Source organism: Bos javanicus, chromosome 1 (assembly GCF_032452875.1).
Source record: "Bos javanicus breed banteng chromosome 1, ARS-OSU_banteng_1.0, whole genome shotgun sequence".
NCBI lineage: Eukaryota > Metazoa > Chordata > Mammalia > Artiodactyla > Bovidae > Bos > Bos javanicus.
Window position 1 is genome coordinate 67789467 of NC_083868.1, and position 15645 is coordinate 67805111.

Below are 15645 nucleotides of genomic sequence, written 5' to 3' on the forward strand. Positions count from 1 at the left end.
CCAGCCAACATTTATCAGAAGGAGTGGGGTAGTCCATGTGTGACTGGGTTCTAAGGCTGCTTAATCTAAGGGGTCAGAGTATAAAATTGGATAGAGAAGAGTTAGACTCGGGAGTACCTTCCTGAGATTCAGGATTTAACACACAGCAAGAACCCAGAATGCCAGGAGGTGAGCATTTAGCCCTTGGATGGCTCCTTCAAGTGTGGTTCACACAGTGCAGTTGAAACACCAGAATGGCAGGAGAGGACGGGGTGGAAAGTGGAAGTGAGCATGCTAGAATGGTTACACTAGGTGTGACTGTAAGAATTGCCAGATGGTATGTTCTTGGAAAGGCCCAGAGGAATGAGCTGTGGGGCACTGTTCAGAGGTCCAGCAGGTCTCTCTCTGTCAGCCAGGGTTGATGGCAGCAGAAGTCATAATAGAATTTGGTTCCCTGATATTACAAGACCCTGAGCAAACAGAGGCGAAGTGTTGATGTTTAATAGACAAATGCCAGGGTGAGACTGTGATGACTATCAGTTCAGTTCAGTCGCTCAGTCGTGTCTGACTCTTTGCGACCCCATGAATTGCAGCACACCAGGCCTCCCTGTCCATTACCAACTCCTGGAGTTCACTCAAACTCACATCCATTGAGTCGGTGATGCCATCCAGCCATCTCATCCTCTGCCGTCCCCTTCTCCTCCTGCCCCCAATCCCTCCCAGCATCAGAGTCTTTTCCAATGAGTCAACTCTTCACATGAGGTGGCCAAAGTACTGGAGTTTCAGCTTTAGCATCATTCCTTCCAAAGTACACCCAGGACTGATCTCCTTTAGAATGGACTGGTTGGATCTCCTTGCAGTCCACGGGACTCTCAAGAGTCTTCTCCAACACCACAGTTCAAAAGCATCAATTCTTTGGCGCTCAGCTTTCTTCACAGTCCAACTCTCACATCCATACATGACCACTGGAAAAACCATAGCCTTGACTAGACAGACCTTTGTTGGCAAATTAATGTCTCTTCTTTTCAATATGCTATCTAGGTTGGTCATAACTTTCCTTCCAAGGAGTAAGCATCTTTTAATTACATGGCTGCAATCACCATCTGCAGTGATTTTGGAGCCCCCCAAAATAAAGTCTGACACTGTTTCCACTGTTTCCCCATCTATTTCCCATAAAGTGATGGGACCAGATGCCATGATCTTCGTTTTCTGAATGTTGAGCTTTAAGCCAACTTTTTCACTCTCCTCTTTTGTTTTCATCAAGAGGCTTTTTAGTTCCTCTTCACTTTCTGCCATAAGGGTGGTGTCATCTGCATAGCTGAAGTTATTGATATGATGACTATAATCGTCTGCAAAGTTAGAGTGGCAGTATGCTGGCCTGATGGCAAAGAATTATAAAAAATGGTTAATAGAATGTGGCCTTCATTGGGGCAAAATAGATGGGCAGCAACTAAATACTACTCAGCTTTCACTAGTAGAAAACTGAGAGGCTGAGTGTACTCATCCCATAAAAAACTCATGATTCCTGATCATGAATATCATGATTCCTTGTATCCCTAGTAGGGAAAATACACAAGTCTGGTTACCAAGGGGTAGAAGCAGATTGGCATCTCTTATTATGACTCTTAATGACTCATCAAGGGACTTCATATTTCTTATCTCCATAACCCTGGGCTCTGAGAGGTTTGAGTTCTTGGTCTCCACATATTTAGCAGGTGATACAAGAGTCCTAGGGGATTATGAACTATGGCTGCTCCCTGAGCACTTTGAACTCCTGTGTCCAGGGACCAGGCAAGAAGAGGGTCACTGTCTTGTAAGGGATCACAGAGCATCAGGAGGAGGTTGGGCTGCTTTTTACACAACTGAGGCAGGGACGAATGTGTGTGGAATTAAGGCTTCCCACTTGGGAGCCTCAGAGTACTCCATTGCCCAACTGTGACTGTAAAACCACAGCTGGAGCAGGGCATGATGACCAGGGGATGAAAATCTGGGTTATGCTACTGGTAAGGCACTGAGGCCAGCAGAGTTGGAATGGAAGATGAGGACAATTAGAATGCAAAGTGGAGGGGGATGATGTGATGTATCAGTTGTAGCTTGTCTCCCTCCCTTCCTTCCTCTAAGTTTGCCCTCTGAAAGAGATCCACCATGTTCCTGGAGAAGTGGGTTGGTTGACAACAAGGTGTTGACTGTGATAGACACAGAGCTAAGATGCCTAGACCTCCCCTCTCCCCATCCGACCAAAGAAGAAAACGCTGCCCATCTTTGGTGAGTGAAGACCCTTCAGCGTCCACATCAGCTACAAGAGTACGGCCTCGTCTGGGGTCACACCCTTCCCAGGGCAGCCTGCCTCTGGTCCCTGAACGAGGTGGGACTATAAAAGTGGTCATTTTGGCCCACATAGGGCACTCTGATAAGCAACACTCACTCCAGAGCTACCCATTGGATCGAGAGAGGCTTTCTTAGGTCTGAATTGTAGTGTAAACTCTTAATCCCGTCTCCACTCTGTTTTCCTCCATAGGTGTTAATCGCTAATACACATCTTACACTTCAGACTCTGGCTCCAAAGAACCCACTTTCTGACAGTGTCCTTTTCAGTGCATTACATTAGGAAGCAAGCATATAAAGTCACTTGGTGATTTGGTGGCATCTGCCAGGTTTCTCCATTATAAAATACCTGGTTTTCCCTTTGTTTAGTAGGCAATTTGGGGATGTGTTTTAAGATTTTTAAATATCTTGTTCCTCATTATACTTCTGTCTACTTAGATTGGGATAGGCTTCCATGAATAATTTTCTAAGTCTCTCATTCTTTCTGTATTTGTTACTTGGCATTCTACTGTAAGGAAAAGCTTTCCCTCCTCATTTGTCTATCATATCAGATCAGATCAGATCAGTCGCTCAGTCGTGTCCGACTCTTTGTGACCCCATGAATCGAAGCACGCCAGGCCTCCCTGTCCATCACCAACTCCCGGAGTTCACTCAGACTCACGTCCATCGAGTCAGTGATGCCATCCAGCCATCTCATCCTCTGTCGTCTCCTTCTCCTCTTGCCCCCAATCCCTCCCAGCATCAGAGTCTTTTCCAATGAGTCAACTCTTCACATGAGGTGGCCAAAGTACTGGAGTTTCAGCTTTAGCATCATTCCCTCCAAAGAAATCCCAGGGCTGATCTCCTTCAGAATGGACTGGTTGGATCTCCTTGCAGTCCAAGGGACTCTCAAGAGTCTTCTCCAACACCACAGTTCAAAAGCATCAATTCTACAGCGCTCAGCCTTCTTCACAGTCCAACTTTCACATCCATACATGACCACAGGAAAAACCATAGCCTTGACTAGATGGACCTTTGTTGGCAAAGTAATGTCTCTGCTTTTGAATATGCTGTCTAGGTTGGTCATAACTTTCCTTCCAAGGAGTAAGTGTCTTTTAATTTCATGGCTGCAGTCACCATCTGCAGTGATTTTGGAGCCCAGAAACATAAAGTCTGACACTGTTTCCCCATCTATTTCCCATGAAGTGATGGGACCGGATGCCATGATCTTCGTTTTCTGAATGTTGAGCTTTAAGCCAACTTTTTCACTCTCCACTTTCACCTTCATCAAGAGGCTTTTTAGTTCCTCTTCACTTTCTGCCATAAGGGTGGTGTCATCTGCATATCTGAGGTTATTGATATTTCTCCCAGCAATCTTGATTCCAGCTTGTGTTTCTTCCAGTCCAGCATTTCTCATGATGTACTCTGCATGTAAGTTAAATAAACAAGGTGACAATATACAGCCTTGACGAACTCCTTTTCCTATTTGGAACCAGTCTGTTGTTCCATGTCCAGTTCTAACTGTTGCTTCCTGACCTGCATACAAATTTCTCAAGAGGCAGATCAGGTGGTCTGGTATTTCCATCTCTTGAAGAATTTTCCACAGTTTCTTGTGATCCACACAGTCAAAGGCTTTGGCATTGTCAATAAAGCAGAAATAGATGTTTTTCTGGAACTCTCTTGCTTTTTCCATGATCCAGCGGATGTTAGTAATTTAATCTCTGGTTCCTCTGCCTTTTCTAAAACCAGTTATGATTTAAATTTATATCAGTATGGACTCACGGATATCCCTGGTAGTTCAGCTGGTAAAGAATCTGCCTGCAATGCAGGAGACCCTGGTTTGACTCCTGGGTCAGGAAGATCCCTTGGAGGAGGGATAGGCTACCCACTCCAGTATTCTTGAGCTCCCCTGGTGGCTCAGTTGGTAAAGACTCCATCTGCAGTGTTGGAGACCTGGTTCAATCCCTGGGTTGGGAAGATCCCCTGGAGGAGGGCATGGCAACCCACTACAGTATTCTTGTATGGAGAATCCCTATGGACAGAGGAGCCTGGCGGGCTACAGTGTATGGGGTCGCTAAGAGTCAGACATGACTAAGCACATAGATTCACAGATTATTTGCTTCACTGATATTTATTCTACTCAAGGGGAATTATATAAAAATGACAGCTATTGTTTAGCTTGAGACTATGATATTGTCCTAGATCGGATCAAAAGAAATCCTTCAAGCTGGCTCCTACGTCTTGGATATGTCTCTGTCGTTCTTTGACACTTCTTTGTTTTCTGGCACAATATGATCCAGGCGCCTATTATTCTTTCTGTGCTGTAGGCCTGCGATCAACCTTTTCCCCAAAGACTTCTGATCTCTTTTAGTGGAAATGGCATTTTGTTCTCTTATTTTTAGGTAATTCCATTATTTTAAAATAACATTAGATAACTCCTTATTTTTAACTCCCTTTCTTGACTTGAGTAACCTGCTTTCCATCCTTCTCAGTGTATTGATTTCTTTGTTCAAGCCTAGAAAAGACAAAAATAATTTCAGATTGCTAGTTAGACTTCAATATTTATATGCCACTTTTTTCTTTTTAGGTAAATTTACATGCAATGAGATGCAAAAATCTTAAGTGTATCATTTAGTGAGTTCTGAATAATTCATATGCCTGTGAAAACCAAATCCCTATCAAGATAACAGAACCTTATCACCACCCTAAAATGTCCCTCCTATTGCTTTCTAGTCAACCGAACCACTAGAGGCAAGCATTTTTCTGATTTTCTTTTCACTATATATTATTTTTATTTGTTTAGATCCTCATTTAAATGGAAAGATACAGAATATACTTTTTAGTATTTGGTTTCTTTTGCTCCACTAATATTTTAAAACTTATTTTTATGCCCCAGAGTATGGTGTAGCTTAATGAATAGTACATGTGCACTCAAAAAAATGTATATCCTGCTGTTATTTGCCATTATTTCACCTTCATACTTTGAAAGAATTTTTGCTGGATATAAAGTTCTAGATGAACAGAGATTTTTCTTTCAGATTTTATTCCATTATATTCTGGCTTACACTACAGTCATCAAGACAGGGTGGTAGTGGCACAAAAACAGAAATATAGACCAATGTAACAAGTTAGAAAGACCAGCAATTAAACCCAAGCACCTATGGACATCTTACCTTTGATGAAGGAGGCAAGAATATATGAGGAAAAGTAGTCTGTTCAGTAAGCTGTGCTTGGAAAATTGGACAGTTATGTGTAAAAGAATGAAATTAGTACACATCCTAACACCATACACAAAGATAAACTCAAAATGGATTAAAGACCTAAATGTAAGACCAGAAATTCTAAAACTCTTAAAGGGAAATATAGGCAGAACACACTTAGACATAAATCACAGCAAGAGCCTCTATAACCCACCTCCTAGAATAATGGAAATAAAAACAAAGGGAATCTAATTAAACTTAAAGGTTTTTTCACAGCAAAGGAAACCATAAACAAGATGAAAAGACCACCCTCAAAATGGAAGAAAATAATTACAAATGAAACAACTGGTAAAGGATTAATCTCCAAAATTTATAAGCAGCTCAGGCAACTCAATATCAGAGAAACAAACAACCCAATTAAAAAATGGGCAGAAGACCTGAACAGACATTTCTCCAAGAAGACATACAGATGGTTAATAAACATTACAAAGTGCTCAACATCACTTATTATGAATAGAGAAATGCAACTCAAAACTACAATGAGATACCACCTCACACCAGTCAGTATGTCCATCATCAAAAAATCTACAAACAATAAATTCTGGAGAGGATGTAGAAAAAAGGGAACCCTCTTGCACTGTTGGCGGGAGTGTAAATACAGCCACTATGGAGAACAGTACGGAGATTTCTTTAAAAGCTAAGAATAAACCTACCATATGACCCAGAAATCCTACTACTGGGCATAGACCCTGAGAAAACCACACTTCTAAAATACACATGCACCCCGGTGTTCATTGCAGCACTATTTACAATAGCCAGGACATGGAAGCAACCTAGATGTCCATCAACAGATGAATGGGTAAAGAAGATAGACACATACACATACACACATATATAATATATATACAATGGGATATTACCCAGCCATAAAAAGGAACAAATCTGAGTCAGTTCTAGTGAGGTGGATGAACCTAGAGCCTGTTATACAGAGTGAAGTAAGTCAGAAAGAGAAAAACAAATATTGTATATTAACACATATGTATGGAATCTAGAAAAATGGTACTGATGAACCTATTTGTAGGGCGGCAATAGAGATGCAGACGATAGAGGACAGACGTGTGGACACAGTCGAGCAAGGAGAGAATGGGGTGAATTGAGAGCGTAGCACTGAAACATATACATCACCATATGTAAAATAGATAGACAGTAGGAATTTGATGTATAACACAGGGAGCTCAATCTGGGGCTCTGTGACAACCTACAGGGGTGGGATGACGGGGTAGGTGGGAGGGAGGTTCAAGAGGAAGGGGACATATGTATACCTGTGGCTGGTCCATGTTGATGTATGGCAGATATCAACACAACATTGTAAAGCAATTACCCTCCAATTAAAAATAAGTAAATTTTAAAAAATTGTGGCTTACAGTCTCTCTGATTCTTAGTAGTAATTCTTATCTTTTCCTCTGTATACAAGGTGGCTTTTTCTCTGGTTGTTTCTAATATTTTCTTTTAATTATTTATTTTCAGCAGTTTTGTGTAATGTGCATTGATAAGGATTCTCTGTGTTTATCCTCTTTAGGGTTGGTTTGATTTCTTGATACTGTGGATTTCTATTTTTCATTAAATTTAGAAAAGTTTTGGCTGTTATTTCTTCAAATATTTTAAAATCACCTCTCTTCTCTTTCTGGGTCTCTGATAATACATGTGCTAGGTAACTTGGTATTGTCCTGTAGGTCACTAAGTCTCTTTTCATTTTCTTTTCAACTTTTATTCTCTTTGTGCTCTGGTATAGATAATTCTTTTTGTACTATTTTCTCATTCACAGATCTTTTTTTCTGTATAACTAAGCTGTTTTTAAGGCCATCCAGTAAAGTTTTCATTTTGGATACTGTATTTTTCTGCCCTAAAAGTTCTATTTGGTTATTTTTATAGTTTTCATTTCTTGTGTTTTCCTTTAAATTCCTGGCTACATTTTTAACAGCTGTTTTAAGTCCTCTGATAAATTCATTATCATTGTCATTTCTGGGTCCATTGACTAATTTTTCTCCTGTTCATGACTCCCATTTTCTTGCTTCTTCATATAATTCAGTTCAGTTCAGTCATGTCCGACTCTGCGCCCCATGGACTGCAGCATGTCAGGCTTCCCTATGCATCACCAACTCTCGGAGTTTACCCAAACTGATGTCCATTGAGTGGATAATGCCATCCAACCATCTCATCCTCTGTCGTCCCCTTCTCCTTATGGCTTCAATCTTTCCCAGCATCAGGGCCTTTTCAAATGAGTCAGTTCTTTGCATCAGGTGGCCAAAGTATCGGAGTTTCAGCTTCAACATCAGTCCTTCCAATGAACACCCAGGACTGATCTCCCTTAGGATGGACTGGTTGGATCTCCTTGCAGTCCAAGGGACTCTCAAGAGTCTTCTCCAACACCACAGTTCAAAAGCATCACTTCTTCGGTGCTCAGATTTTTTTATAGTCCAACTCTCACATCCATATATGACTACTGGAAAAACCATAGCTTTGACTAGACGGACCTTTATTGGCAAAGTAATATCTCTGCTTTTTAATATGCTGTCTAGGTTGGTCATAGCTTTGCTTCCAAGGAGCAAGCATCTTTTAATTTCATGGCTGCAGTCACCATCTGCAGTGATTTTGGAGCCCAATAAAATAAAGTCAGCCACTGTTTCCCCATCTATTTGCCATGAAGTGATGGGACTGGATGCCATGATCTTAGTTTTCTGAATGTTGAGCTTTAAGCCAACTTTTTCACTCTCCTCTTTTACTTTCATCAAGAGGCTTTTTAGTTCTTCTTCACTTTCTGTCCTAAGGGTGATGTCATCTGCATATCTGAGGTTATTGATATTTCTTCTGGCAATCTTGATTCCAGCTTCATTCAGCCTGGCGTTTCTCATAATGTACTCTGCATATAAGTTAAATAAGCAGGGTGACAATACACAGTCTTGATGCACTCCTTTTCCTATTTGGAACCAGTCTGTTGTTCCATGTCTAGTTCTAACTATTGCTTCCTGAACTGCATACAGATTTCTAAAGAGGCAGGTCAGGTGGTCTGGTATTCCCATCTCTTGAAGAATTTTCCACAGTTTGTTGTGATCCACACAGTCAAAGGCTTTGGCATAGTCAATAAAGCAGAAATAGATGTTTTTCTGGAGCTCTCTTGCTTTTTCTATGATCCAGCGGATGTTGACAATTTGATCTCTGGTTTCTCGGCCTTTTCTAAAACCAGCTTGAACATCTAGAAGTTCACGGATCATGTATTGCTGAAGCCTGGCTGGGAGAATTTTGAGCATTACTTTGCTAGCATGTGAGATGAGTGCAATTGTGCAGTAGTTTGAGCATTCTTTGGCATTGCCTTTCTTTGGGATTGGAATGAAAACTGACTTTTGGATACTGGACATTATGGGTGCTACATTGTTTAGTGCCTGGATTTTGTTGTCCTTAAAGATTATTAAGTTTCATTCAATGAAGCACTTAATTTACTTGCATGTAAGTTTTCTGTTTTGTTTCAGTGAGTCTAGAATAGCCTTTACTTTTGGGCTAATTTAGCCTTATCTCTAAACTGTGACCTTTCTGAGGTTTTCTTACCAAATGCCCTATTTGTTTAATGAGGTTTTTCCATTCCAGTTAGTCAGAATGTCAATGTTTCCAAACCTTATTTAAGATCTAGTAGTTGTTCAGCTTGTAGTTCCCACAGTAGTTGTTATTTAACCAGCCTCCTGGAGTCTCATTAAGGCTATGCCAAAGATTCAAGGAGACTCACGTATATTTCTGAAACTCTTAATCTGGTTCTCTGCCCTGCAAATTTCAGTTGCCTCCATCTCTCATAATTCAAATTTCACTCTCCTCAGTTAGAGAGAGTACTGTATTCTGCTTAGCTTTCTTCAATCCTATGCTTTGGAAAATACCACCAGAAAGAAAATCTGGGGACGTCTTTGGGCTCATCTTATTTGCTTTCCTTCTTTCTAAGATCACAGTTCTACTGTGCCTACTGCCCAATGTCTGAAGAGACACTTGTCTTATAGATTTGGTTCAGTTTTCTATTGTTTGTGGTAGGAAAGTTAGTTTAGTTTGGTACCAGTCACTTATTTATGGCTGGATCACCATAACACTTTAAAAATATAAAATTTCTACTGAATACTAAGATGCGTACTAAAAATTGTATATCTTAAGTGCTCAATTTGATGAATTTTCTTTTCTTTTTTTTTTTGCCTGCTCCATGTAGCATGCAGGATCTTAGTTCCTTGATCAGGGATTGAACCTGTGCCCCCTGCAGTAGAAGCAGGGAGAGTTCCCACTGGATTGCCATGGAATTCCCAACCTCATGAATTTTCATTAATCAAACACACTAGTGTAATTAACATCCAGATCAAACATTACTAGAACCCCAAAGCCCCCTAGGGGCACTTTCCAAAACTTAATGACACCTAAGGGTAACCAACAGTCTAACTTCTATTACCAAATATATTATTTTTGTCTCTGTTTGAATGTTATATAAGTAGAATCAAGTAGTATACAGTTTCTGTGTCTGGCTTACATCAGTCAGTTTTACAGTTGTGAGAATCATCCATGTTTTGTATGTAGTTGTTGATTGTTCATTCTCTTTCCTGTATACTGTTCTACTATGTGAATATTCTAAAGTTGATTTATCCTATGAGAATTCTTATATATGTGGTATATTCTTATATATGTTTATGGTAAACATATGAATACATTTCTGTTGCATATATATCTAGGAATGGAATTGCTTGGTCAACCCACTCCAACAACCAGCAAATTTATATAATTAGTCCAGACATTGCTTCTGGACTTCAGACTTACATCTCCAAATCTGTTTGACATCTCCATATACAAGCATGTCCAACTAAATATGTCCAAGACCATTTGCTCCTCCTTCTAGGTTCCCTGAGTCAGTAAATGGGTTCTTAATTCATCTAGTAAGTCATCCTTAATGCTCCACTTTTCTTTATCATCCTAGGCAAACCAATTCTTTATTACATCCTTTGGATTCCACCTCTAATTTATAAATAAGTATTTCAAAATTATCCAAATCTTTCTGTCTCTAGTGTCATTACCCTAGTTCAAGCCACCGTCATCTCTGGCCTTAATTAATGTAACTGCCTCCAAACTGGACTTCCAGTAAGCCCTTCTCTCCTCTTTCAAACTATTCCCCACAAACAACCTAAGTGAGAGTTTATTAATAAATACATAAATCTGACCCTACTTAACACTCTGTTAGCTGCCCATTGACCTTAAGATACATTCCAAAATACAGTCTAAAATTTACAATGTGGCCAGGAAGAGCCTGCATAGTCTGGCCTCTGATTCATTTCAACTCGTTTGCTCCTACACCTCAACCCCACTGACTTCCTTTCAGTGACATGTTCCTAGAACACATAAAATTCTTTCATGCCCCAACAATCTCAAACATAATATTCCCTATGCCTGCAACATTCTTAAAGCCTCTTTCATGTGCCTGGAGCTTCAAAGGCACTTCCTCAAAGAATTCTTCCCCCATAGTCCTGATTAATCTATCGTTGCACTCACTAATTTTCCTTCATAGAACTGATCACAATTTATAATTACGTAATGTTTATGCTTTAACATCTCTTGCTCCTATCACACATTATATCCACCGAAAGTTATATTCACTCCTATAACCCAATGCCAAACACTGTGCTTGGCACATAGTATGCAGTCAGTAGTACTTGTTTAATAATGCATGACCGATGCAAAAGCTGGGATGGACTGCAGGAACAGCATCTGGCATTTCTTTGTCAAGGTTGGATGCCTTCCCGGGCGTGGTAATAATGGGACAGGTCCTTTTCTTGTTCACTCAGAGGGGTACTTTCATGTTCCTTCGATAAGTGTTTCCTGCAGGGCCGCTAAGAAACAAACTACGTGCAGGTACAGGCGGCAGACGGGAGATCAGCCTAATTTGCCAGGGACAGTATAATCAGTCAATCCAGGACTTGCCACTCTCTTGGCGTAGAAGCGTGAAAAGCTGTCAATCTCCCCTGGAGCGGGGCCGGGGGTCGGGGGGAGGGGGGGGGTAAGTGTGTCCTTCCCCCAGAACCTGATTGGCCTGAGTAAGGAACGGGGGCGGGGCTTGATCCCGCTGGGTGCCAGCCACGTTGCACGCGGGGCTGCCCCGCGGAGAGGCCACTCCCCGGCCCCACAGTGCACTGCGAAGCGCGTCACTCGGAGCCGCGGGTCTCGGCTCGACAGGTACGACCTGGCCCCTCCCAGTCCTCCTTCCTCCCTTCTTGGGGTCGCCCGAACTCTGATCTGCCACTCCCCTATCTCTCCTGGTCTCCTGCCACGGTCCTGACTCTCGCCGTTGGGACTACAGACCTACCTACCCCGGGCGGGAACTAAGTTCGTGGCGTGGGAGCGGGAGTCGTCGGAGTCGTGGAGATTTGGAGGGGTGGGATTGCTGGGACTTCGTTCCCTTCAACTTAAGGGATCACTGGGGCCGCGCGAACGGCGGTTGCCCTTCGGCTGACCTGCCGGGATATCGGGCAGCTTGGGCAGGGGGCCGAGGAGGGAGGGACAGTCGCTCTGAGCTGCCAGCGGTTAAGCGGCATTCCCTGACGCCCAGGTGTCAGAAACACGGTGGCCCTCCTAGGCTGTTTAGATGGCCCAGAGAGCTTGACATGGCACTTCCTATTTTCTTTTAGGCAGGGTTATTTAGCTTTTTTGTGAGGTAATTCAACCTCAGTGCTAATTCAACCATTGAACCCAGAGATTTGCCCGCGTTGGCTCACAGAAACCTAAGGTCCTGTTAATGGCACTTAGGAAACGATGTGGCATAAGGGAGACCTAAGCAATTGGCTCGACAGGTAGATGAGGGTTCCGGAATAGGAGGCCGAGCCCCAGCTGCCTTTAATCTCTCTGACAGTGAAAACAGCAGCTTTGGCCCGCCCCCCACCCCGCCCCACCCCTTTTAGTTTTCCTGGATCATCCTGGGGCAGTGGGAAAGCTTGAGAATCAGTTCCTTCTAAGCTTTGCTTCAGCCAAGGCAAAGCCTAGGGGTGAAGTGTCAGCCACCAGGAGGGAGATGATGGGATCCCAGCTAACAGGTGGAAAAGCCACTTCTTAAAACTCTCTGAGTCCCTGTGCAGGTTACTGCATTTGTTCAGGTGCTAAGATAATGGTTTCCCTGGTGGCTCAGATGGTAACGAATCTGCCTGCAACGTGGGAGACTTGGGTTTGGTCCCTGGGTCAGGAAGATCCCCTGGAGATGGGAATGGCAACCCACTCCAGTATTCTTGCCTGGAGAATTCCATAGGCAGAGGAGCCTGGCAGGCTGCAGTCCATGGAGTTGCAAAGTCAGACAGGACTGAGTGACCAAGCACACAACACAACCCTAACTTAAGGGGCATCTAGGCATTTCCTGTATTGAGAACCATAATTGGTTTACTGCTTGTGTGTGTGTGTGTGTGTGTGTGTGTGTGTATAAAGTGATTATAAAGTGTTAGTCGTGTCTAACTCTTTGTGATCCCACAGATTGTAGCCCACCAGGCTCTTCTCTCCATAGGATTCTCCAGGCAAGAATACTGGAGTGGGTTGCCAATTCCTCCTTCAGGGGATCTTCCCCACCCAAGGATCAAACTTGGGTCTCCTGTATTGCAGACAGATTATTTACCATCTGAGCCACTAGGAAAGCCCGTGTGTACGTAATTGACTCTTAAAAATCTTTAGTTTATTTTATACTGGGTGTATTAATGGAGCCTGCAGTTCAGTTCAGCCGCTTAGTTGTGTCCAACTCTTTGCGACTCCATGGACTGCAGCACACCAGGCTTCCCTGTCCATCACCAACTCCCAGAGCTTGATCAAACTCATGTCCATTGAGTCAGTGATGCCATCCAACCATCTCATCCTCTGTTGTCCCTTTCTTCTCCTGCCTACAATCTTTCCCAGCATCAGGCTCTTTTCCAATGAGTCTAGGTCTTAACAAACAGGTACTTTTGACCTTCCTGTCCATGTAGTCGAGTTGCTGCTGCTGCTAAGTCGCTTCAGCTGTGTCCAACCCTGTGCGACCCCATAGACTGCAACCCACCAGGCTCCCCCGTCCCCGGGATTCTCCAGGCAAGAACACTGGAGTGGGTTGCCATTTCCTTCTCCAATGTAGTTGAGTAAGAAGCTTAAATATGTTGAGAGGCAACATTTCAGAGTGTGGTTAGAATTATGCTTGAGTTTAATTCTGTCACTTGCTTGTTTCAGGATTGAATAGATTACTTTTCTGGGCTTGAATTTCCTCAGAGATAAAATGGAACGGATAATAACTACCTCACAGGTTATTGGAAGGCTTAAATGAGGTAATGTGTATAAAGTGGTAAATAGAGGACAGTCAATAATAATAACAAGCACTTAATATTACACTTTCAGTCTGCAAGGTCCTTGACATGTGCTTATGTGATAGATACTATTAGTATCTTTAAACAGTCCTATGAGATGGGTGCTGTTGGTAGTCAAAATTGATGGATGAGGATATTGAGCATAAAAAGACAAAGTTTGCCCAAGTTTACACAATTACTAAACGGTAGAGCCAGTTTTTGAATCCAGGCAATTTGGTTCCATAGTACACCCTATTAACTATAATACTATACTATATAGTATATAAGCGGTTTTAAAAAATTGTTATTTCAGAATGAGTAGCTAATTCCAGTATCACTGGCTCCTTGCCCCTTGTTGATTATAGGAGGAGCACAGTGATGTAGAGATATACAAGAGACTTAGGTTTAAATACTGCCATGCATTAGCAGTGTGACGCTGAGGAAGGTTTCCTCATCTGTAAAATGGAGGTTATACCTCCCTCACTCTTTGTTAACTGTGAGGTGTTACACAAATTACTGATGCAATTGAGTATGTATTGAAGGCCTTCTTCCTAGATGTGTGTATGATCTATGCATACTCTGTGTGTATGATCTATGCATACTATGCAGTACAAGTACCTATAATAAAAATACCAAAGGCTGTTGATAAGGTGGGGGGCACAGGTAAAGTTGCAGAATAAACTCTGGTTGTTTTTGGTACCCTTTCCACCTCTTTTCAGGCTCTATCTCCCAAGTGCCTTCCTGCTAACCTATGGCTGCATGAAGTCCTTCTCATTTCACTCAATCTTCCCCCAACTCAGTGCATCACAATTAGTATAGCTTTCTCCAAAGCTACAGCCCAGTTCCCAGATCTCAGCTAGTACTTTTTAAAAAATTTATTTATTTTAATTGGAGGGTAATTACTTTACAATATTGTAGTGGTTTTTTCCAGACATCAACATGAATCAGCCACGGGCGCACATGTATTCCCCATCCTGAACCCCCTTCCCACCTCCCTCCCCATCCCATCCCCCAGGGTCATCCCAGTGCACCAGCTCTGAGCCCCCTGTCTCATGCATTGAACCTGGACCGGTGATCCGCTTCACATATGATAATACACATTTCAGCGCTACCCTCTCAAATCATCCCACCCTCGCCTTCTCTCACAGAGTCCAAAAGACTGCTCTTTACATCTGTGTCTCTTTTGCTGTCTCGCATATAGGGTCGTCGTTACCACCTTTCTAAATTCCATATATATACAGTAGTATACTGTATTGGTGTTTTTCTATCTGGCTTACTTCACTCTGTATGATAGGCTCCAGTTTCATCCATCTCATTAGAATGGATTCAAATGTATTCTTTTTAATGGCTGAGTAATATTCCATTGTGTATATGTACCACAGCTTTCTTATCTATTTGTCTGACGATGGACATCTAGATTGCTTCCATGTCCTGGCTATTGTAAACAGTGCTGTGATGAACAGTAGGGTACACGTGTCTCTTTCAATTCTGGTTTCCTTGGTGTGTATGCCCAGCAGTGGGATTGCTGGGTCGTATGGCAGTTCTATTTCCAGTTTTTTAAGGAATCTCCACACGGTTCTCCATAGTGACTGTACTAGTTTGCATTCCCACCAACAGTGTAAGAGGGTTCCCTTTTCTCCACACCCTCTCCAGCATTTATTGCTTTTGGATCACAGCCATTCTGACTGGCATGAGATGATACCTCATAGTGGATTTGATTTGCATTTCTCTGATAATGAGTGATATTGAGCATCTTTTCATGTATTTGTTAGCCATCTGTATGTCTTCTTTGGAGAAATGTCTGTTTA

General features: G+C 42.3%; 1 protein-coding gene across 3 annotated transcripts in view; it reads left to right on the forward strand.

Annotated features, from left to right (window-relative positions):
- Nucleotides 1–11639: 11639 nt before the first annotated feature.
- SEC22A (SEC22 homolog A, vesicle trafficking protein) overlaps nucleotides 11640–15645 on the forward strand; it is an 81675-nt gene continuing 77669 nt past the window's right edge. The window contains exons 1-2 of one of the 3 annotated variants that reach the window (XM_061407806.1): nucleotides 11646–11726; nucleotides 13725–13819. In XM_061407806.1, coding sequence (XP_061263790.1) covers nucleotides 13815–13819 — 5 coding nt within the window. In that variant the 5' untranslated portion in view covers nucleotides 11646–11726; nucleotides 13725–13814. Of the gene's footprint in view, nucleotides 11926–13724; nucleotides 13820–15645 lie in introns of all 3 variants that reach the window. The other 2 variants (XM_061407783.1, XM_061407879.1) reach the window with 2 other exon arrangements.